Source organism: Puma concolor, unplaced genomic scaffold (assembly GCF_028749965.1).
Source record: "Puma concolor isolate L17-30 unplaced genomic scaffold, mPumCon1.1.hap2 unalloc_scaffold_34, whole genome shotgun sequence".
In the NCBI taxonomy this organism is placed as follows: domain Eukaryota; kingdom Metazoa; phylum Chordata; class Mammalia; order Carnivora; family Felidae; genus Puma; species Puma concolor.
Genome location: NW_028240241.1, coordinates 269,744 through 295,918, shown reverse-complemented (window position 1 = coordinate 295,918; position 26,175 = coordinate 269,744). Strand labels below are relative to the sequence as shown.

Sequence of the window (26,175 nt, the reverse complement as noted above, 5' to 3'; positions counted from 1 at the left end):
TATTCTAGTGCCAATAGGTTCTATTTAATTCCTACAACAATCTATGATATCAGCATAATTTTTCAGTTTAGCTCCCCAAGTACAAAGCCTGGAAATCCAGACCAGAATTCCATAAGCCAAAAAAAAAAAAAAAAAAAAAAAAGCCACAGTGGTTTCATATGTAATTTCTGTTGCTTCTGGTAGAGCATGCCCTAAAGGCTATTTAATAATATGACTTGAGATTAAGCTTTAAAATCCCTATTTTATGGGCATCTTTATGCTCCAGAACATCCCTCCACTTATGTCTATCAACCCAGAACTCACCATAAATGACTACCTACTAAAATTCATGCAGCCTGGTTCTATCTTCACAGTACATCCCAGCCACCAAAGACCCCCTAAAAGCCACCACTGACAAATGACAAAAACCTGTGGAAGCCCATGGAAAAGGATGCCATGTCTGATAATGTTCCTGCCATATTTACACAAACTGTTCCCTCAGTCTAAAATGTCTTTCATTACCACCTTCATTACCACCTTCAACCAACTAACCCCTATTGATCCTTCAAGATTTAGCTCAGACATCACATCCTCTGATGATCTTTCCCTGGTGTTTCCAGTATACATTTGCAGCCTAACTACATTCTATAACAGTATTTGCTATACAACATTATCATTTTCATTTTATTTGACTCTTTCCACACTAGAATGGGAACTCCTTTGGAAAAAGAAATGTGTTCTATTCATCTCTGTATCACCTTGCATAGTTCCAAGCACAGTAGATATTAAATGACTATCTGACTCATTAAATACATGGATAATCAATGAATCAATCGTTTATCAATCCATTATTATCAGACACCCCCTGGTGACATATAAACATATAATACAAAACATCTGCTAAATATCTCCATAATGTTTTTTTAAAAATCTACATTTTGCAAAGAGTAACTGAATAGCATGAGAAGATTGTGTAATCAAAGCTATCTAATAAAGTTAAAAATTCAAGAAATTTAGGTCTCCTAATTTGTGAAGCCAATGCCCTTGACATTAAAGAAACCATCTCTCCACAAACAAGAAATGGAAAAGAGAGGAACGTTTGAAAAGAAAATAAATACATTTTTTTCTTACATTTTTATCAAACATACCAAAATCTAATAATTTTAGAAATTTCTCATTTAATTTTTCTAGACTATCTCTTACCACAGACACCAGTAAGCAATGTTGATAGGTGGCAAGAGGTAAGAATCAAGAAGGAGAGATGAAGGATGAATCAGAACACTGATATCCAAGAAAGATATATTTACATAGTAATTCAAATAACTCACTGTCTATACTAGCATGTTTTATCACTTCCTGAAAAGTTTCAGGAATTACAGGAATATCCATGCTATCCAAAACAGCAGCCAGTTCATCAGTCGCAACTCGACCACTTTTTATCCTACAGAAAATCTTCAAGGCATTCTGGAATGCTGCAAAAATATAATAAACAAAGAAGTTATTTTATCATGAGAATCAACAGCTTTTCTTGGAGGGGCTGATTTTGTGTCAATAGCCTACCAGGGTACAATACCTTTCCATAGGCATAGGGTTTTCTAAAAATGTACCTGCAAGTAGGCATTTGCCCAATTCTGACCACATTCCTAATATAAAATGTAATTTTTGCTATTATCACTACTGATATAATATTAGCAAAGATAGGTGCTATTTATTGAATGCTATTTATATGCCAAACATTGTGCTAAAAGCTCTGGATTATCTCATTATACTATATTCACCGCTTAGTTAAGCCTTGTAACTAAAATAATTTCATATCTATCAGTGGTATAATCTATAATAGCAAGGCAGCTTAATCTAAAATTTGAGGGCATCATTAATTGTTTTAAAATGTAATTTAGAAAAAATAGTGTAAAAGAAAGAACAGAACAGATGCAAAATTTCTCTTCAGATTTTTTTATATTACAAAGAGTTTAGCAATGGTTTAACCACTATTTAAAGGTCTTCTATTTCTCCATAGAAACTTCATTTTCTTATGCTAACAGTCCTTAACATCAAAAATGAATTGGAAAGATTTGCAACAATATGGATAGAACAAGAGTGTATTGTGTAAGTGAAATAAGTCAGTTAGAAGAAGACAAATAGGTTTTCACTCATATATGGAATTTAAAAAACACAACAGATGAACATAGGGGAAGGAAAGGAAAAATAAGATAAAAACAATAAGAGACTCTTAAATACAGAGAACAAACTGAGGGTTGCTGGAGGGGAGGTGGGTAGGGGGATGGGCTAAATGGGGGAGGGGTATTAAGGAGGGCACTTGTTGGGATGAGCACTGGGTATTCTATGTAAGTGATGAATCAGTGGGTTCTACTCCTGAAACCAATACTACACTGTATGTTAACTAATTTGACTTTAAATAAATAATTTTTTTTTATTTTTTATTTTTTTATTTTTTTTTTCAACGTTTATTTATTTTTGGGACAGAGGGAGACAGAGCATGAACGGGGGAGGGGCAGAGAGAGAGGGAGACACAGAATCGGAAACAGGCTCCAGGCTCTGAGCCATCAGCCCAGAGCCTGACGCGGGGCTCCAACTCACGGACCACGAGATCGTGACCTGGCTGAAGTCGGACGCTTAACCGACTGCGCCACCCAGGCGCCCCTAAATAAATGATTTTTTTTAAATGAATTGGAAAGAACACAGCTAAATGAAAATATTCATATTAATGAGAGAATTTTCCCTAAACAGATGTCCTCCTTAAAATCTAAACAGATTGATACCTGCGTCCTAATGCTAAATTTAAGTGATCCTCAGACTACCGCACCCCTTAATTTGATAAGGAAACACAATTCCCATAATCCACTTCAGAGAGCAAATCACTTTTTGTCAGACTACATTTTCTCGGAATTCAGGATATAACGAGCCTACTGATCCACAAGTTCTTAGATTTGCACAGTCATGGAGGAAGAACTGGGCATTATTCACTCATCCAACCAACCAGTTGTTATTGACCAGGCGAGCAAAAGTAGCAGAGGAAGGACCTCTGAGAATCCTCTCCTCCATAAAAGCTGTGAGAACATGGACGCAAACTGTCAGAATCAACTTTTTTCAAAACTCTGGCTATAAATCAAAGGCTTAGAGTCATCCAAAGAGTGTTTTCTTTCAGAAAAACGGCTGAACCTCAGTAATCGTGAGCTTTGTGGCATTTTAGCTTGCCATTATTCCCATCTTACCATCCCAGCTTCCCAGGAGCCTTGAAAACTAAGAGCCTACCCTCATGATGAAAAACAGCAGCCTGACAGCCAATGGAGAAGAATGAGTTTGGAACTTCTTCAAAGCCCCATTCTCTAAGAACTCTCATTATTAGACCTGCCTTGTGGCTCCCTGGAAGACCCTACTTGCCAAGCTGCCTTATTTGACGGGACTCAAAGCTTGCCCAAGGCAAAGAGCCTTTTCCCTGGAAGTACTCCTCAAACACAATCAGAGGCAATTAGTTAACATTATAACTGTCTGAAGTGGTGGGTAATAGTTGGAGCAAGCACTGGATGTTACATGTAAATGATGAAGCACTAAATTCCACTCCTGAAACCAGTATTATACTATATACTAACTAATTAGTTTAAGTAAAAACTTGAGACAAATGAACCAAAACCAGTCAGATTCAGGAGCCTGGCTCTTAAATGCTATTGCTGCTCTTCCAATGACATACTAATATTTTTTAAGATTAAAAAAAAAGTTTTTTTTTTGGAGAGAGAGAAAGAACAGGGGAGAGGGGCAGAGGGAGGGAGGGACGGAGGGAGGGAGGGAGGGAGGGAGGGAGGGAGGGAGGGAGAGAGAGAGAGAGAGAGAGAGAGAATCCCAAGCAGGCTCCATGCTCAATGTGGAGCTTGACTTGGGGCTTGATCCCACAACCCTGGGATTGTGACCTGAGCCAAAATCAAGAGTTAGATACTCCACTGACTAAGCCACCCAGGGGCCCCGACACAATGATTTTTAAAAATCAAATAAACCCACAACTGTACAAAGAAGAAAGATAAAAGCAACACAAATTTCCCATCCAGGGCATGCAAAAAATGATGGATTTTGATTCATATCCTACTTGGATACCTTTCTATGTCTCTTTACGTTCATCAACGATTGTGAACATTTCACTCAATTAAGACAGTACATATAGTATACTGCCTTTTCACTAAAAATATGCCATGGACCTATTTACAAGTCAATAAATGTAGATTCATGCCATTAAAAAAAAAAAAAACAATTGGGGCAAATAATAGGCTAGCAAACAAGCTTAAAAGGAAAATCTGGGAAATGAGATGTCTTTGAAAAGTTCCAACATATTCCTGAGCATCTAGATGGCTGCACACATAAACAGGTCTGTACCCAGGAAAACCAGAGTAGGTTCTGAACTCTCAGGTCTGGCTTACGTTGAGGATATACACACGCAGAAAATGAAGGCTAAGGAAGAGTTGAAAACTATCTGTTTGAGTGTTGAAGGCATGCCCCAATGCACACATAGGGTCCCTCTGGTTCTCCTCTACCTAATAATTGGCAACTAATTTTGCCTTAAAAGGCACTTAAGGACACAAGCATACATGTATAAACTATAATGTGAAAATAAATATGTATGAAATATAAGAAAAGATATTCATTGTGAAAGTGTCTATACTAGGAAGATAATTAGAATCAATAAAGGATTAAATAAATTATAGTATATCTACATTTTTCAGACACCATGCAGCTATTAAAAAATAAAAGGATCGAGCACTTCGGTGGCTCAGTTGGTTAAGCACCCGACCCCTTATTTTGGCTCAGGTCATGACCTCATGGATGCTAAGATCAAGCCCCACATCAGGCTCTGCACTGACAGCATGGAGCCTGCTTGGGATTCTGTCTCCCTTACTTTCTGCCCTTCCCTCACTTGCTCTGTATCTCTCTCTCTCAAAATAAATAAAAATAAACTTAAAAACAATTTTTTTTTAAGTAAAAGGCTGACCTACACTTACTGGCACGGGGAAAATTTTCCAAGACATATTACTCAGTTAAAAAAAAAAAAAATCATGCTAGACAACAAAGTACATAGCATGATCCCTTTCTCTTAAAGTATAAGATGATCATATTTTCCCCTTTTATTTTCTTAGGGTCTCTTGATTTCTACCTGTATGCTTGATCTTTTCACTTGCCTCTATAAGACCCAGGTACTCTAGTTCTCTTCTGCCTAGTAACTGATAACTCATTTTCTCTTACAAAATATGTAATATGTAAATATTTATATACATTCATAAGTGCATATAATAAAAGATGCTAAAGTCAACATTAACTTTAAGATAGGAAGGATTAAAGAGGGTATTTTACATTTATATACTATTATATTGCTTGGATATTTTACTAAAAATAGTGTATTTGAGAATTAGGCATACTGTTTTAAGAGGAAGAAAAGAAATTTGGCACTTCTTGGTTGGTCTCAGAACACTGGACCATAAATAAAAAATAGGTCAAAATAGAAAACCAGAACTTCAAAAACAAAGGAATACATGATAGCTCAACTGGGGCTCGACAAGCAGGCCGTACTTAGGTACCCAAACACACTTACAAATCTATAGTCAAGAAAAAGCTATAAGCTGAAAACCAAGTAGACAAAGAGGAAACCCAGTGCTATAGGAGTTCATCAAAATGCCAAGTAGGAAGAAATTCAAAGAGGGAAAGCAAGCCAAGCATCACATCTATATTGCTAATTGATGCATACGGTAATGTATTAAATAACATTCACTACATTAATGAATAAACATTAAAGAGTTTTCTTGCCTCTTGCTTCTTATCCAGGTATATGAAGATTATCACATTCATATATCCTTGATTCCAAGAAAGTACAGGCTGGTTGACAGAAATATATAACCCCAAGGACAGATTATAGGAATTTGATCTTGCCTAATGGCAAAACCAAGGAACTGGTTTCTGTTTTGATTTGTTCTAACACAAAGAACTGTTAAAATTAGGTCACAAACCCTAGAGATTTCAGAATATTGGAAGCACTGTTTCTATCAGTAACAGGAATATTTCTTCCAATCACTTTCTTTGCTATTTACAGGAGTGTAAACTAAACGTTGTTAGGAGATCCATCAGTGTCTGAAACTTTTAGGGAGAAATACAAGCAGATTCCAAAGAGAGCAAAGAAAGTACTATTCACATTGGAGAAGAAAGCAGATATGAGATTTCAAAGGGAAAAAAGAAAAAAACCACATGAACAAAGAAAGGCCTGGAAACAAGAATGAAATTGGCATGTATAGACATTTGTGTCTCTAACTGGAGCACGGGGTTCTTGCCTGGAAAAGATTCTACCAAGAGGAAAGTGGCAAGAAAAATTATAAGGGGGTGAGGAGGTCAAGCATAAGGGTTTGGACCACATTCATTTCATCACAGGAAAAAGCATCTACATTTTTGGGCAGGAGAATGATATGACAAAAATCGTGTGTTAAGAAAATCTAGCCGTTGCATGCAGGAAAAAGTGGAGATTATGGATAGAAAATTAGGATACTGTGGACAGGTTTTTAGTGCCTTTTATGAAATAACTCGTGTCGAATTTTTCTCAACCTAGGCTACAGGGGAAAACACTATGTGAGAGATCTGAAAAAAACATAAATCCATATAACCATCCCACCCTAAAATCAGTGACAATCAAAATCATTCTTTTCTGCAATTTTGAAGAATCGTTTTTTTACCTGGATCCTGGGAGACCAAATAACAAAACATCATTCACAGTCTTAAGGAAATCTGAAAAATCCAGCATTCCATTAACTATAATAATGGTTCAGAAACAGAAGGAAAAAACCTGCATTAGCAAACTCATTAAGAATATAAGATAAAAATGCAAACTAAAAATGTGAGTAGAATTAACTGATAGTCTAGAGGAGCACTAACATTAAATATAGACTGTAAAAAGAAAACCTATCATAAAACATAATTACACATTTTAATTATGTAGTAAATAGTGCCCAGCAATAATCAAAATGATATAGACTAGAATTTAAGATACTGCAATATTCTTTACTCAAAGCTCTAATTTTTATACTTGTCATTAGATGCAAAAAAGTCATGCAACTTGTCAATTTTACATATATAATGGTTTTACCTGAAAAGAATAGGACTGATTTCATTGTGTTCTAGCTAAGACCCTCTATACCAGTGGTTTTAGGGGAGATTACAGATCCAGATGAGACTCTAATGAAAGCTTTGCCTCAAATCATTCCATCTCCTTCTCTCCTCTCCTCCTTTCCTCTCTCTCTCTCTCTCTCATTACACACACACACACACACACACACACACACACACACACACACAAAATGCATTGAACAAATGCACAAAATATTGCACAATATTAAAGTCTTCACCCAAAAAATCCTCTCATTTATCGTGCAAAAAGTAATGCCTATTTATTAAAAGAAAGAAAGAAATCTAAATTGTACAAATGAAAATTTCAGTAAGAAATTATTGCTTGGTTTGAATGAGAAGTTGAAATTATGGAGCTTTTTTTTCTGCATGATAATGCACAGGTCATCTCTGATGAGCAACTAGAGCTGAAAATCCAGATTTACAAAGTGTGACAAAACACAGAATCAGGATTCTTCTGTCTCATTTTCTAGACAAGCATAGATCTGCGTCAAGGAACATCTGAATTTTTCAAGATTCTTCAAGTTAAATAACTCTAACGTCATTTTCCTCTTCATATAGTAAATGAGGCCAATTTGGAAAGGGTTTATCTGTGTTTGGAAGAAACTTATTATAAATTTACATTTTAAATTAATGTAATCTGAACAAAGTAACTTATAAAAGAACATTTCAGTGCTTCTGGTGGTCTGCAGGCTTCTACTGTCAGAGAAATTGACAAGGCTTAGTTGTTCTCATTGCTAAACCACAGAAACAGTTTCTGGATTGGAAAATTTGTCAAGTTGTCTACCTCGAAATTTCTTTTTCAGTGTCATAACTTGAGAGTGGTTTCTCCTTTCCTTCAAAGAAACAATGAAACATCTGTGCAAATTTCAATCAATTATTTTGATTTGTTTTCTGACTTCTATGTGACTTAGGTTTAAACAAAAACCTTATAGATAAAACATCAAGAGCACAATCCATACAAGAAATAGTTGTAGACTAGACTTCTTCAGAAGTATGAACTTAAGTTGAAAGATATTCTTCAAAAATTGGGGTGCCTGGGTGGCTCAGCTGGTTAAATTCCGACTCTTGATTTGGGCTCAGGTCATGATCTCACAGTTGGTGAGTTCAAGCCCCGCATAGGGCTCTGTGCTGACAGGGCAGAGCCTGCTTGGGATTCTCTCTTTCCTCTCTGTTCCTCCCTTGCCTGTGCTCTCTCTCACATATCCAGTAAAGGACTCGTATTCAGAATATATACATTCAAAACGCAATAGTAGGAACACAAACACATTTTCAATGGGCATAAGATATACAGGTAGCAAAAAAGCACATGAAGATATATTCAAAATCATTTGATCATTCAGGAAATGCAAATTAAAACCACAATGAGAAAACACCATACATCTATTAGAATGACAATTTTTAAAGGCTCACCAATTCCAGGATTGACAAGGATGAGGAGCATCTGAAACTGTCATAAATTGTTCATAACAATGTAAAATAATTCAGCTGCTTTGCAAGCACAGTTTAGCAGTTTCTAAAAAATTCAAATATACCTACCATATGACCCAGTTATCCTACCATCAGGTATTTACCCAAGATAAATGAAAGTATATGACTACACAAAGACACATAAATGAATGTTTACACCAGCTTTATTTGTAATAGCCAAAAACCAGAAACAATCCAAACATCATCAATTAAGGAATGGATGAACAAATCATGGTACATCCATAAGAGAGAACGCTGCTTAGCAATAAAAAGAAATAAACCTGATATGTACCAAAGCATAGATGAATCTCAGTATAATTACGCTGAGTGAAAGAAATCAAACTAAAAAAAATGAGTACTTACTGCATGATATCATTTATATAAAGTTCTAGAAAATACAAACAATCTGTAGTGACAGAAGCAGGTTAGTGTTTGCTTGGGAAGTAGTGAGGGGGGGTTGTGGAAAGAGAATGGGGGCTTACCAAGGGGTATAATGGGATTGAGTTTTCACAAGTATATACATATGTAGAAATTTTCAAATTGTAGACTTTAAATATGTCAAGTATATACCTCAATAAAACTATAAAATACGCAGATAATTTAAAATCCATTGAAATAGCCAATTCCAAAAACAGTACGGAGGTTTTGTCTAAAAATTAAAAACAGAACTATCATATCATCCAGCAAGCTCACTTTTGGATAGATACCCAAAGGAAATAAAAGCACTATCTCAAAGAGCTATGTGCACTTCAAACATTGCAGCATTATGCCCAATAGCCAAGAAATGGAAACAGCCTAAATGCTCACCAACAGATGAATAAAGAAAATGTAACCTCTATGTATATGACATATTCTGGAGGGTGGAGGGAATGGGCAGATGTTTGTCAAAGGATACAAACTTTAGGTATAAGATGAACAAGTTCTGGGAATCTGATGTACAGCATGGTGACTATAGTTAATAATACTATATTGTATCTTTGAAATTTGCTGAGAGAGTATATCCTAAGAGAGTAGTGTTCTCATCACACACAAAAAAGGTAACTATGTGAGGTGATGGAGATGTTATTTACTTGATAGCTGGTAATCATTTCACAATGTATATGTATATCAAATCATTACGTTGTACACTTTAAATATATGCAATTTGTATTTGTCAATTATATCTCATTAAAGCTGGACAAGATAACATGACTTGACATAAACCATGTTCCTATAGGTATATGCATATCCTATGACCCAGCTTCTTCATTTCTAGAAATCTATCCTATAAAAATATTTACACAAATGTGCAAGAATTGATGAACAAGGATGCTCTTTATAGCATTATTTGTAATAGCAAAAATTTTAGAGGTAACTTCACCACTAATCAATATGAGACCAATTAAAAGGTATATAACAAATATCCAGGAAGACTACCTACCAAATTATTAACAGTGTGTACTATGAAGAATTGTAGTGAAAGATTGAGGTGAAGAGATAATTTCCATTTTGTAATTTGTAAACTTCTTTAAGCTAAAAATACTAACTTAAAACAAAAAAAACCTTTATATTCAGTTATTAAACTTTTTCTTGTATTTGCAATTTTTACCAAGATATTCAATATAGGTCTACACTTTTTTCAATGTAAAAATTAAGGAATACAAATTTAAACTAACATATGTTATCTAAAATTGTTTGTATGGACACTAATAATGAAGCAGCAGAAAGAGAAATTAAGAAAACAATCCCATGTACAATGGCACCAAAAAGAATAAAATACCAAGAATAAACTTAAGCAAGGAGGTGAAAGATCTGTACTCAGAAAACTATAAAGCATTGATGAAAGAATGTGAAGATAACACAAACAAATGGAAAGACATTCCGGGCTCACGAATTAGAAGAATATTGTTAAAATATCCATACTACCCAAAGCAATCTACAAATGTAATGCAATCCCTATCAAAATACCAACAGCATTTCACAGAACTAGAACTAACAATCCTAAAATCTGTATGGAAACAGAAATGACTCCAAATAGCCAAAACAACCTTCAAAAATAAAAAGAAAGCTGGAGGTATCATAATTCCAGATTTCGAGTTATATTACAAAGCAGTAGTAATCAAAACAGTGTGGTACTGGCACAAAAATAGACACATAGGTCAATGGAACAGAATAGAAAACACAGAAGTAAACATACAGTTAAATGGCCAATTAATCTTCAACAAAGGAGACAAGAATATGCATTTGGAAAAGAGAGTCCCTTCAACAAACGGTGTTGGGAAAACTGGACAGCAACATGCAACAGAATGAAACTGGACCACTTTCTTACACTATACACAAAAGTTCAAAATGGATTAAGAATTTAAATGTTAGACCTAAAACCATAAAAATCCTAACAGAGAGCAGAGGCAGTAATTTCTCTGACATCAGCTATAGCAACATCTTTTTAGATACATCTCCTGAGGCAAGGGAAACAAAAGTAAAAATAAACTACTGGGATTACCACAGAATAAAAAGCTTTGGTACAGCAAAGGAAACAAGCAATAAAACTAAACAATAACCTACTGAATGGGGTAAGATGTTTGCAAATGACATACCCAATAAAGGGTTAGTATCCAAAATATATAAAGAACTTATATAATTCAACACCAGAAAAACAAATAATCCATTTTAAATGGGCAGAAGACAGGAACAGACATTTCTTCAAAGAAGACCTACATATGGCCAACAGACACATGAAAAGGTGTTCAACATCACTCATCATCAGGGAAATGCAAATCAAAACCACAATGAGATATCACCTCACACCTATCAAAATGGCTAAATTTAAAAACACAAGGAAAAACAAGTGTTGGCAATGATGTAGAAAAAAAAAAGGAACCCTTGTGCATTGTTGGTGGGAATGCAAACTGGTGTAGCCACTGTGGAATACAGTATGGAGATTCCTCAAAAAATTAAAACTACCATATGATCCAGTAATTGTACCTCTGGGAATTTACCCAAAGAATAAACATTAATTCATAGGTATATAGGCATCCCTAGGTTTATTGCAGCATTATTTAAAATAGCCAAATTATGGGAGCAGTCCAAATGTCCATCGACAGATGAATGAAGATGTGATACACACACACACACACACACACACACACACAGAGGAATATTATTCAGCCATAAAAAGAATTAGATCTTGCCATTTGCAAAAACATGGATGGAGCTAGGGAGTATAATGCTGAGTGAAATAAGCCAGTCAGAGAAACACAAATACCATATGATTTTACTCACATGTAGAATTTATGAAACAAAACAAATGAACAAAGTGGTGGGGGGCGGGGGTGGGGAACAGGACAAACCAACAAACATACTCTTAACTATAGAGAACAAACTGGGGGTTACCAGAGGGAAAGTGGATGAGGGGATGGATGAAATAGGTGAAGGGGATGAAAAGGATACTTATCTTGATGAGCACTGCGTAATATAGGGAATTGCTGAATCACTATATTGTACACCTGAAACTAATACAACACTGTATGCTAACTAACTAGAATTAAAATAAAATAAAAACAAATAAAATAAAATAAAATAGGTTGTATGGCTTTGGAGTAGACTTTTATCTTTCTGTCCCTCAGTTTCCCCAACTGTAAATCCAGGTAACTGGAAGAAACTACATCTGAAGTCTTGAAATCTAAAGTTCTAAAGATTTATAATAACAGTATTACTTAAAAGCCTTAAAATGTTCACATCCTTTGACCTAGCAATTTCAATTTTAGTGACCTATCTTTTGTCTGATGAGATAAAGAGAAAAAACCCTGCTTATAACAGCAAAAATATTAGAAATAACATATTTATTTAGATTATTTGTTATATAGCTTATTTTTCAAAACAATTTGTTTTTGTGCTTTGACCTGTTCCACAGAATAATTCACAGCTGCCAAAAGCCAAGCTCTCCAACCAGCCTGATGGCAGGGCCCGGGTGATGGATGGATCGGGACTGCATGGTGGCCCACCGACAGTGAAGCTTCTTGTACCCCTGCTTTTATGTAATTTGGCCTTAGCATTGGTCAGGGCAGCCCCCCTACCAATGAAAGTATACTGGGGATTTGTCGGTTGGGGAATTGCCCATGACAGGCCCCCTGGGAAAAGGACCACGGGGGAAAGAAAGAAGATTCCGCAGGGAAATTATGCGGGCCTACATCCAGCCCTTGCCACCCCCTGTAAAGACTCCTCTACCTAAAGGAAGGATAGCCCCATATATTTCCCAGCCAGGGAGGGGGACAAATGGATTTGAAATCCCCACCCTGGCAACAAAGGAATGTATCTATGGATACAAATTACTCCAACCCCTAGGCCCACTTGGCCCCCAGGAGGCATTCCAGATGATAACTGGACCTGGTGGGTTACGGTACAGAAGGGTTCATTAGTTCCTAGGTATACATTGTCTCCCTGGGAGCGCAGAAGGCGTGGGTTCCCAGGGCCCTCTTGGCTCCCTCCCGGCACCCCAGACCAAAGCGAATAACTTTTGTTCCTTATACGCAAATGGTTCAAAGAAACAATTAAGAAGTCATGTCCCTGTAAATGTTCCACTTGAGGTGTTGAGAGATAGATGACCTTTCATGAAAATAGCAAAGCAAACGCTTTATAGACTATAAATAAACGTAGATACATAATGAAAATAATATGAAGAAATTAATCAATTTCTTGTAACGTTACAAGAAAATAACCATGTTGTCCCTTAATGGGTGATTACACAAAGGAACATTTTTAGAAATAGGTAAAGCCAAGAAACATAGATGACGCACGCTACAAGGAAATTGCTAACAAATATAATGCCACGTTTGCCGCAATAAAGCGGCCAGTCTAACACACTGTTGTTGTCCGTGTCCATTTGTTATTTTCGCCGACGCCGTGCATCCTTCGGGAACCCCTGGACCTGCTGGGGCTGGACCCCGGCGCACAGCCATTTAAAAAGGCAGTGTTGGGGTGCCTGGGTGGCTCAGTCGGTTAAGCGTCCAACCTCGGCTCAGGTCATGATCTCCCGGTTTGTGAGTTCGAGCCCCACGCCGGGCTCTGTGCTGACAGCTCAGAGCCTGGAGCCTGCTTCTGCTTCTGTGTCTCCCACTCTCTCTGCCCCTCCCCCACTCATGCTCTGTCTCTCTCTCTCTCTCTCAAAAATGAATAAATGTTAAAAAAAAAAATTAAATATTTAAAAAGGCAGTGTGGATCTATATTTGTTTACATGGAAGGTTGCCTAACATATAAAGTTAATAGAAAAAGGTAACAAAATTGTATGCATGTGAGTCAACATATACATTTTCCAATTATGTGTTTATGCGTATGTATATACCACAGTTACACACACACACGCACACACATGCTTAGAAAAATCCTAGAAAAATATATGTAAAAATACCAAAGTTCAGCTCTGGGTAGTGGGATTACACATAAGTTTTATTTTCTCCTTTCTATTCTCCTATGCTTTCAGAGAATAAAGTTATTTCCACTTTGAATAATTATTTTAATAATAAATCCCCAAAAAATTATATGTCAAGAGAATTAACATATGGGTAAATAAACATGTCAGAAAAAATAGAGTTGCTTTTTAGTCTTTCTAAAAGTTAGATTTATATTTATTATTTTATTTTTATACCCTCTGAAAGTTGTGTACAGTAGGCACTCAAAAAATGTTGGGGTGACTCGGATAGATAGACGAATGACACCATTGCAACTTGTCAATTCCTGTTAGGTTGCTAAGTAACATTCTATTGGTGGTCCATTTGACTCCTAGTATTCTCCATCTACAAATTTTTTATAATAACCAATCCACATCTTTTATTTGAGTAGCTTGATGCTTTTAACCTCAGAGTATTACTGTGCCATTGTGTGTATTAAGTTTATTTTATTTCTGACCAATCCTTCAACTTACCTATACCATTTTTATTCTAAACTTATCTCTCCTCCTTAATAAGCTTGGAATGATCTGTAAATGTAATCAGTTCTCTATTATTTACCTCTTTGATTAAAGTATTGGACACTGACAACAAAAGAACAATTACTTTTCCAGATGTTTTAAAATAAAATTATTAGGATTTTGATTTGCATTTTTTTGACTACTGAGGATGGAAAATATTTTTATATGATTATTGGCTACATATATTTTCTTGTATGTGATATTCTTATCCGTGAGTCTTACTCACTTTTCCATTCCATTGTTTGTTACTAATTTCTATGAGTTCTTTACACATTCTGAAAACTAATCCTTTGTCACTTCTGTGAATTGCAAATATTTCCAAGTTCATAACTTGTCTTTTTACTTTAAAGTGTCTTTTGATAAATAAAAGTTCTTAATTTTAACATAGTTAAATATATTAATCTGGTCTTTTATACTCAAACACTTTGCCTTAAGAAATCTTCCCTATCGTATGCAAGTAGCAAAAATTAAAAGTCTAAAAATATCAGATGTTGATGAAAGTATGTCATAATCAAATCTGGTAATCAATCAATCCAATTATACTGGAGGCCCAATTTTTTAATATTATCGTAAAGGTGCAAAAAACGTTTTTAGGACATATTATAAAGCTTAGCTTTCCTATGATTTGTAATTAATCTGACCAACATATAACTTACATCCATGTTTGCAAACCTTAAACTAATAATGAAAACACAAAACTTACCATCAATAGCAACAGTCTTTAGTGCCTTTTGCATTTCCGAAGCACTTATAAAAATCTTCAAGGTGTGATGGATCGTTGGCAGATCATTCACATAAATTTTACCACTTTGAATTTTGCTAAAACTTTTACAGGCCTTCTGAAGTGCTAAATACACACGACAAAACGGTTAATTAATTCAAACGAATAATTATCGTCATCCCCGCTACACTCTCTCCCAATGAAAAAACAATGATCAGTAAAGGAAGAAAGAGGAGCAAGTCTTTGTGTTCTAATTCTTTGCTTTAAAATCAATCTCAAGGGGCGCCTGGGTGGCGCAGTCGGTTAAGCGTCCGACTTCAGCCAGGTCACGATCTCGCGGTCCGGGAGTTCGAGCCCCGCGTCAGGCTCTGGGCTGATGGCTCGGAGCCTGGAGCCTGTTTCCGATTCTGTGTCTCCCTCTCTCTCTGCCCCTCCCCCATTCATGCTCTGTCTCTCTCTGTCCCAAAAATAAATAAACGTTGAGAAAAAAAATTTTTTAAATCAATCTCATGATTTATTTAGGTATGTCTAGAGTAAATGACCTCCAAGTCTACAGGTTTCCTAAACAACTCTCAGAAACTGAGAAAAGTCATGCAAAGCTCACATAGCAAAGGCAGTCACAATTTTCCCTGGGAATGTTTAAATCCTTCTTCCATGCTCCCATTATCACTCGGTACATATCTCAGACAAAGCCATTGGTATTGTGATTGCTTGCATGTCAATATCCCTCACTCAACTATCAGGCTCTAGGGGGCAAGGTTTTTCATTCTTCAAGTGCCAGTGTCTACTTCAGAACAGATCCTCAAAAAATGTCTGTTGAATTAAACTGAATTTAGTTCAGTGGGTACTACCCTTAGTTTTCAGAAAAAGAGGTGCTAGATGACAGTGCTAAATACCAGAGAAAGACTAACATATTGGTAACAATGTTTTTGTTTTTGTTTTTAATGTTTATCTATTCTTGAGAGAGAGAGAAAAACAGAGTGCAAGCTGGGGAGGGGCAGAGAGAGAGCTGGAGACAGAGAATCTGAAGCAGGCTCCAGGCTCTGAGCTGTCAGTACAACCTATGTGAGGCTCGAACCCATGAACTGCAAAATCATGACCTGGGCCGAAGTTGGATGCTTAGCCGACTGAGCCACCCAGGCGCCCCACGATGGCTTTAATAACAGGAGTTTTAGTAGAGTATTAGGGGTGGAAACCAGGTTTCAGTGAAATGGGAAGTAAATAAATAATTAAGGAAACCAACTCTTTCAAGAAGCTTCTTTGGGGGCGCCTGGGTGGCGCAGTCGGTTAAGCGTCCGACTTCAGCCAGGTCACGATCTCGCGGTCCGTGAGTTTGAGCCCGGCGTCGGGCTCTGGGCTGATGGCTCAGAGCCTGGAGCCTGTTTCCGATTCTGTGTCTCCCTCTCTCTCTGCCCCTCCCCCGTTCATGCTCTGTCTCTCTCTGTCCCAAAAATAAATAAACGTTGAAAAAAAAAAAATTAAAAAAAAAAAAAAGAAGCTTCTTTGAAAAACATACAGTATAATACTGACACAGTCCCTGAGGAAGCAGAAGAAAATTCAATGGAAGAAAATTAAGAGTGAAGGGATTAGTGACATGAAAGGGAATCTTCTCCAATGAGAAAATAGGGAAGGCTATGGATGTTGTTTACAATCCTAACAGTTCTCCTCGTGAGGAAAACTTTTTTTCCTTTTTTTCTGTATCTATATGAGATGATGGATATTAATTAAACTTACTGTGGTAATCATCTGACAATATATGTAAGTCAAGTCATTATGCTATACACCTTAAACTTACACAGTGCTACATCTTAATTATATCCCAATAAAACTGGAGGATAAAAGATGTCTGGGGCACGTGGGTGAGTCAGTTGATTAAGCATCCGACTGCAGCTCAGGTGATAATCTCGTGGTTCGTGAGTTCAAGCCCCACATTGGGCTGTGTGCTGACAGCTCAGAGCCTGGGGCCTGCTTACGATTCTGTGTCTCCCTCACTCTCTGCCCCTCCCCTGCTCACGTTCTGTCTGTCTCTCTCTCTCTCTCTCAAACATAAATAAACATTAAAAATTTAAAGAAAAAGAAAAGATGCCTAACATAGGGGCACCTGGCTGGCTCAGTTAGTAGAACACGCAACTTCTGATCTCAGGGTTGTGAGTTTAAGGCCCACGTTGAGCACAGAGATTACTTATGAAAAAAAAAAATAAATAAAAAGATGCCTAATATGATGATCAGAAAGGAAAAATGTGCTAAATGACTCCATAAATATAAAGAAGAGGCCCAAGATACGGGAGAGTTCAGTGTCAAGAAGCGAAGGGGGAAAAAAAAGAAGCGAAGGGTACTATGTACCAAGAACTAAATCCTAGTAAAATCAGTGACTCTAGTGCTTACTAATATATTCGTTGGATGTAATAGTCAGACTTTTTTCCCGAAATATTTTAACTAAAATAAGCACATATGTTACATTTTGCCTATCAATATGACAGAAGATATTTCTAAAAAAAGATATTTATGAATACTTATTTTACCTAGTTTGCTCATGCTTACTCACAGACTACAGCATTTGTCACATCATGTAATATTAGTTGATACCATATGCCATTAGGAGTAAAGAAAGCGACACTAATCACGGAAACAATTTCTAAAATGTACACAATCAGGGAATTTATTCACGAAGTTCTAGAATCCATTATTACCGCTTAATTCTTGTGAGTGTCAGTGTCCTTGAGGTACTTCATTACATGATGTCTTGCAGAGGCTAGAAAGCATTTCCCTTTCCCTGTCAAAGAAACAGCCACATTAGAAAGCAGCACAAAAACGAAACAAAACAAAACACCACACACACAAAGTATTTATGCCATTTTTCCATTAAAATACTAGCAAGCCTATCAACAGTTTGAGATTCTCCAGTCTCTTACTCCATAAAAACCTTTATTGAAAGACCATCCAAGTGACAGTGAATTATATACTCTTCATCCCAGAATTCCCACCTTGCTTCTTTTAGACATCTCTCTATGGAGCAGAATTTACCCTGGTCAGTAAGTAGTGCCCATGATTCACTATCCTTTGGCTGTCGTCCAATTTTTGCTACTCTTAATTCAAGTCACAGCAAATTTTATAGAAAGTTATTATAGTAAGGAAAAACAAGAGTATCTTTAAATAGCAAAGAATCCCAGATGCCACAACCTGTCAGTAAAAATTTTTTGAAAAGATGACTTATCTAATCCCCTAACACGTAAATAACTCAAATCATAGAATGTTAGTGTTAGAAGGAATCTCAAGGGTCCGTCTAGTACAAGATTCTTGTACAGATGTGGAGACTGAGGCCCAGAGATAGAAAGTGAATTGTACAAGAGCCTAAGCTAGCAAGGGAGGTCGATAAGGACTCAACGTTAAGTTTGTGAATTCCACATACAGTGATCTTAGTTAGCTCTACGCCACCCTCCCTAGAGCATAGTCTTAGTTTGCACAAACTATTTTGCATACTTTATGTGGAAATGATAGATGATTCTGGAAAGAAAAACCCAAATCTTAATGCAACATTTAAGGGAAAAAAACAATGATTTAAATACCGAATAACTGAGGAAGATGTACAAAGGGGTGATAAAGCCTTGTGAACACTGTACTGATTCGGAAACTTGAGTGAAGACCTTTCTTTCTTAGTCATCTTCTCCTTCAACAGCTTCACTGAGGAAGAGGCAATCTAGAGCCAAATGCAGGAATGTGGGTGCCTGAGATCACACTGGTAAGCCAGCATTACTGGAAAATAAACCTCTTAAAAAGACAGCTAATCATATCTGGGTTCCTCACTGATGTAAAATTGCTTTTTGTAATGGAATTAGAGTTTACATACACTAAAATTTTAAATAAACTATGGAATTTTTTTTGCAGAGTCATGTCTTTCTAAGTATGCAACTAAATCATCTAATTAATGTCGTGTCAATTTAAAATAGTGGATTTCACAAAGCAGGACAAATCTATGGTATAGTGAAGAGAAGACCACCAGATTCTAGGCTACATATATGGGCTTTGACTATATGAGCAAAATAATGTGGAGAATCAACACAGTTCTTCAAATAACACAGGTACTCATGCTTTAAATCATCCTCATGATTGAGAAAATTATCCACTTAACATGTATGCATAAGCATGATTCAAAAGTGGCAAGTAGCTGGGTAGACAGAAAAGCATCACTTTAGAAAACGAGGACTGTAATAATAGGTGTCTTCAATTTTACGTGGAGTCTAGAACCTTGTTTACATGGAGTCTAGGCCCCTTTTGAAGCACAGAAGTATGCAGAGTAAAATCTGTCTTTGTCTCAGCTCCAGGCTGGAAAAAAAGAGAGAGAGAGAGAGAGAGAGAGAAGAAAGTGTACTCCTCTGGATTAGTTATGGTGATAGATCTACCCACACATGAGTACAGAACTCAAATCTACACTAAATATGTGGGGTAGGAGCACAGAAACCAAAAAAGTCATTTAAAGTTGTCCCATGTTCATCACATCTCTGAAGTGCAGTGCAGAAGAGAATTCAAATTCTCTTGGAGGAGAATACTCTAGATCCAGACTCACGTGAGATTCCCACAGATTTAGATCAACAATATATGAGAAAATAAACAAAAAGTACAAAGTACCCAAGGACATAAGTTAATGAGTAAGAAGCAGACAAAGCAATAAACAGAAGACTTAGATCCCCCAGGGACTTTATATTATCTTTATCAGGTATCAGTCTTGAAACAACTAAAGAACATGACCAAAAAACATGACATAAGGCAGATTATAAGAAGAACCAAATGGGGGTGCCAGGGTGGCTCAGTCGGTTGAGCGTCTGACTTCGGCTCGGGTCATGATCTGGCGGTTTGTGAGTTCAAGCCCCGCGTCAGGCTCTGTGCTCAAAGCTCAGAGCCTGGAGCCTGCTTCAGATTCTGTGTCTCCCTCTCTCTCTGCCTCTCCCCTGCTCATGCTCTGTCTCTCTCTGTCTCTCAAAAATAAATAAATGTTAAAAAAAATTCTTTTTAGAAAGAAGAACCAGGGGCGCCTGGGTGGCTCGGTCGGCTGAGCGTCCGACTTCGGCTCAGGTCATGATCTCGCGGTCCGTGAGTTCCAGCCCCGCATCGGGCCCTGTGCTGACAACTCAGAGCCTGGATCCTGTTTCAGATTCTGTGCCTCCCTCTCTCTCTGACCCTCCCCCGTTCGTGCTCTGTCTTGCTCTGTCTCAAAAATAAATAAACGTTAAAAAAATTTTTTTTAATTGAAAAAAAAGAAGAACCAAATAAAGTTTCTAGAGGTAAAAAATATAGGCACTGAAATTAAATTCTCAATAGACAGTTTAAACTAGAGATTAGATTCAGCTGGAGAAAGATAAACTAGAAAGCAGATGGGAGAAATTACCCAGATGAGATAGACAGTATATCTAAGTACATCATATAGTGAATGAGGCAGGCTGAATGGTGGCCCCAAAAAGATATGTCCATATCCTACTCCTTGGAACCTGTATATGTGACTTTATTTGGATAAAAGGTCTGTGGAGAGGGAACAAAGTTAAGGATCTCAAGATGAGATATACAATGAAGTGTTTATAAAAATGGAAGGAGACTTGAGATATAAACACAGGGGAGAAGACCATATACAGAGCAAGATGGGGGCCAAGATTAAAGTTATGCTGCCACAGCCAAGGAATGCTCAGGGTCACTGTTACAACAGCAGAAGTGTTAACAGAGAGCAAAGTAATAAAAATAAAGATCTAATGGAGAAGGAAGGGGAAAATGTCATATTCTTCTGAATGGGTTCCTTGTTACATTTTTTGTAAAAAAAAAAAAAAAAAAAAAGGAGGAGGAGGAGGAGGAGGAAGAAGAAAAAGAAGAAAAAGAGGAGGAACAGGGGAAGGAAGAGAAAGAAGAAATATTTAAGATTGTGACATTTCAGGGGTACCTAGGTGGCTCAGTAGGTTAAGTGTCTGCACGAATTTCAGTTAAGGTCATGATCTCATGGTCATGAGATCAAGTCCATGTCAGGCTCTATGCTGGGTGTGGAGCCTGCTTAGGATTCTCTCTCTCCCTTTTCCTCTGCCCCTCTGCCCCTTTCCCCTGCTCGCACTCTCTCTCTTCTCTCAAAAAAAAAAAAAAAATGATTTTGATTGATGTGACATTTCAATACTTGGACTAAAATGTGATGGAATGTTTGAAAGCTAAAAACAACACTCAAAAGTAAAATATTTTCAGATCATAAGTACCTCAGTTCTTTCAGTATGCAACTGTACTTGTAAACTTTTCTTTCTTCTGAACTTTTTCTCTCCTGAAAAATCGGAGGATTTCTCTTCTCCACAGAGGAATATTGATGTTTCATACCTAAATTGCACAGAAAATTGGAATAATTCCTGAGTTGCTTTTTTTCTTACTTTTTCTTTTTTTCATCTTTTATCTATAGAAAATCTCAAGCATATACAAAAGTAGACAGACTAATGCGATGATTGGGGCGACTGGGTGGCTCAGTCGGTTAAGTGTCTGACTTTGGTTCAGATCATGATCTCATGGTTCATGGGCTGGAGCCCCGCATTGGACTCTGTGCTGACAGCTCAGGGTCTGGAGCCTGCTTCAGATTCTGTGTCTCCCTCTCTCTCTGTCCCTCCCCCACTCATGCTCTGTCTCTGGCTCTCAAAAATAAATAGACGTTAAAAAGAATAATGTGACAAGCTTCCCATGTACCCATCACCCAGCTTCAATAATAGCCAATCCTATTTCAGCTATATCCCTACTCCCGTTTCTTATTATTTTGAAGCAAATTCCAACATCATATTATTTCATGAGTGAAAATTTTAATATTAATTTCTACAAGGTGTTTTTTCTTTTATTTTTGAAAAAAAATTTTTAATGTTTATTTTTGAGAGAGGCAGAGCACAAGCAGAGGAGGGGCAGAGAGAGAGAGAGAGAGAGAGAGAAAGAGAGACAGAATCCGAAGCAGGCCCCAGGCTCCCAACGCAGGGCTCGAACTCACAAACTGCGAGATCATGACCTGAGCAGAAGTCAGACGCTTAACTGACTAAGCCACCCAGGTGCCCCAAGGTGTTTTTTCTTTTAAAAAAAAACACACTTAAAACACAATTATGACACCCTAAAAGTTAACAATAATTTCTTAGTATCATCAAACATGATCAGTGTTCAAATTTCCAATTGTTTCGTAAATGTCAAAATTTATTAACACGCTGCATCAGGATTCAGGAAGGTCACCATTACAGTTTGTTGATTGATGTGTCTTATTTAGATCTCTTTTTTACCTATAGGCTCTTTTTCCATGTCTTTTATCATCCTCATTATCACTATTGCCAGGCAATTTGTCCTATAGATTTTCCACAGTCTGGATTTTGCTAATTATATCACCATGGTTGTAGAATTTTAAAGACTTGATCAGATTAACTTCAACAGATTAAGGGTTGAACCACTAAATTGTACACCTAAAACCAATATTATACTATATGTTAACTGGAATTCAAATTAAAACTTAAAAAAGATAGCCAGGTGATTTTAACGTGTAGATAAATTTGATAGTCGCTATGCAAACAACCACAGGCTTGTTCCTATTCAGAGCTCCCATCAATTGGTCTATAACTCAGTATTTTATAAGAAATACCTTATTCTTCCTTATAAAGGAACTAAAAGCAAAACTAAAAGCTCTTTAGCAGAAGTGGCTCCTTTTTAGAGTAACCTGCTATACAAGGGCTACTTAAGTAATACAAAGGACAATGAATGGATTGAATCTATAACATCTTCAGATGAATTTGGCCCCAAGCAAAATTGTGATATAGAGGTAATTTTTATCATGCACCTACCTCACTGCCCTTCCTTAGCAGGTGCCTTGCCCTTTTGACTCTCTATCCCTTTAAGTCCAATCCCATGAATTCCTGCCCTCGGAGCGCCATTACCTTGCTCTTAGCCCCCCTGAATCTGCCCTATTATTAGTCTCCTCTGCAGTCCTCCACTCACACAGGGAATGACTTTAACTCTTTTGATTATGACCCAGAGTATAAAATACATTTCTATTGAGATGTAGTACACGTATACAAAGAGAGAGAACTGAAGTAAGTTCGCAAAGTAATACTTATTATGTGAAAAACACTCTAGTGTCTTCAATACTATTCGAATTTCTTTTTAAACAAAATACCAGTTAGTGACCTCCTAAGTTGATTTTATAACACACAAGTGAGTCATAATCTAGAATCTACTGCTACTTTATATCACCCATCCTCTACCCATATATCTCCATTGAGATCTTCATATTTCTGGAACAATTATGATTTCCACATTACTACATGATTTTTCAAATCCTTTATTATTTTTCTAAAGTATAAGTGTGTTTATGTTATAAGCTGCCTCAAACATTTTACAGAATTGGGATGACTTACTATAAATAATGAATAAGTGAAAACATTTGTTCTGTACCCTATTCTTCTAGGGCATTGTGTCTCCCAGGTAACCTAGTTTATACAGTGCTAATGAAAGAATGTAAAGGAACACTTCCACCATCTCCCATTCCTTCCTAGGTGACAAGTTTTATTGCGATGTTCTAGAAATAATTATTTTGCCTTTTGTCACTGAACATAAAGGAATAGTGGGATTCTCCATGAGATTATCACCAGATTTGTCAGCAGCAACCTTGCAGGCCAGAAGGCAGTGGTATGGTATATTTAAAATCCTGGGGGCAAAAAATACCAAAAACAAAAACCTGCCAACCAAGAGTACTCTACCCCCCAAAGCTGTCCTACAGAACTGAAAGACAGATAGTTTCCCAGACAAAAAAAAAAAAAAAAAAGGCTAAAGGAGTTCATCACACTAGATAGACTGACCTTATAAGAAATGTTAAAGTGGGGGTGCCGGGATGGCTCAGTCGGTTGAACGTCCACCTTCAGCTCAGGTCACGATCGCATAGCTCGTGAATTCGAGCCCCACGTCAGGTTCTGTGCTCAAAGCTCAGAGCCTGGAGCCTGTTTTAGATTCTGTGTCTCCCTCTCTCTCTGCCCTTCCCTTGCTCACACTGTCTGTCTCTCTCTCTCTCTCTCTCTCTCTCTCTCAAAAATAATAAATAAACATTAAAAAAGAAAAAAGAAATGTTAAAGGGAGTTCTTCAAGCTAAAATGAAAGGATGCTAATTAGTAACATGAAAACAAATGAAAGTGTAAATCTCACTGGTAGAGGTAAACATATAGTTAAATTCGGAATACTGACATCTTGTAATGGTGGAAGGTAAATCACATATAACTCACATATAGGTTAAAAGATAAATGTATTAAAACAACTATAACAACAATAATCTGTTAATGGATACACAAATATAAAAAGACGTAAGTGGTGACATCAAAAACAAAATGAGAGTGAGGTGTAAAAATGCTGAACTTTTGTATACATTTGAAGTTAAGTTGTTACCAGTTTAAAATAGGCTTATAAGATGTTTTATATAAGCCTTATGGTAACCACAAAGCAAAAACCTACAGTAAATATACAAAAGATAAAAAGAAAGGAATCAAAGTATATCACTAGAAGGGCACCTGGCTGGCTCAGTCAGTGGAACATGTGACTCTTGATCTCGAGGTTGTAAGTTTGAGCCCCACATTGGTTGTAAAGATTACTTAAAAGTTAAAAAATATAATTTTAAGTATATCACTAGGGAAAATCATCAAATCACAAAGGGAGAGAGTAAGAGGAAGAAAGGAACAAAGAAAACAAGCAACCAAGCCAGAAAACAAGCAACAAAATGGCAATAGTAAATCCATACCTATCAATAATCACCTTCAATGTAAATGGACTAAATTCTCCAATCAAAAGACAGAGTGGCTGAATAGATTAAAAGAAAAAAAAAAAAAAAAAAGACCCAAATATCTGCTGCCTCCTAGAGACTCCCTGCAGCTTTAAGGACACTTATAGACTGAAAGTGAAGGGATGGAAAAAGATATTCCATGAAAATGGAAACCAAAAGAGGGCAAATCTAGCTATATTCATATTAGACAAAATAAATTTCAATAAATATTTTTTGTTTTTTTAATTTTTTTAATGTTTGCTTATTTTTGAGAGAGAGAGACACAGAGAGTGAGCGGGGGAGGGGCAGAGACAGAGGGAGACACTGAATCCAAAGCAGGCTCCAGGCTCTGAGCTGTCAGCACAGAGAGCAACACGGGGCTCAAACCCATGAACCATGGGATCACGGCCTGAGCGAACGTCAGTCACTTAACCAACTGAGCCACCCAGGCACCCCTCAATACGTGTTTTTTTTTTAATGTTTATTTTTGAGAGAGAGAGAGAGAGCATGATTGAGGGAGGGGCAGAGAGAGAGAGGGAGACACAGAATCTGAATCTGAGCTGTCAGCACAGAACCCCATGAGGAGCTCCAATTCACGAACCGTGAGATAATGACCTGAGCTGTAGTCGGACGCTCAACCGACTGAGCCACTCATGTGCCCCTCAATGTATGTTCTTAAGCCAAAAATTATAACAAGAGACAAACAAGAATCATTACATAATGATAAAGGGGTGAATTAATCAAGAGGATATAGCAACTGCAGTGTTTATGTATCCAATATTAGAGCATCTAAACATATAAAACAAATACTAACAGATCTGACGGGAGAAATAGACAGCAATGCAGCAATAGTAAGGGACACTTAAATACCCCACTTTCAACAGTAGATAGACTAACTAGAGAAAAATGAAGGAGAACACTGAACTTCAACTATACTGGAAACCAAATGGACCTAACAGACATATAGAGAGCATTCTATCCAACAGCAGCAGCATATACATTCTCTCAAGCACACAGGCAACATTCTCCAGGATAGATAATTTGTTAGGCCACAAAACACGTCTTTAAAATCTTAAGAAGACTGAAATCATATCAAACATCTTCTGTGACCACAAA

General features: G+C 37.0%; 1 protein-coding gene across 1 annotated transcript in view; it reads right to left on the bottom strand.

Annotated features, from left to right (window-relative positions):
• LOC147571276 (EF-hand calcium-binding domain-containing protein 13-like) overlaps positions 1–26,175 on the bottom strand; it is a 155,482-nt gene that overhangs the window by 114,372 nt on the left and 14,935 nt on the right. The window contains 5 exon segments of the mRNA XM_086696466.1: positions 1,308–1,451; positions 6,699–6,723; positions 6,725–6,774; positions 15,264–15,407; positions 17,972–18,054. Coding sequence (XP_086552592.1) covers positions 1,308–1,451; positions 6,699–6,723; positions 6,725–6,774; positions 15,264–15,407; positions 17,972–18,054 — 446 coding nt within the window.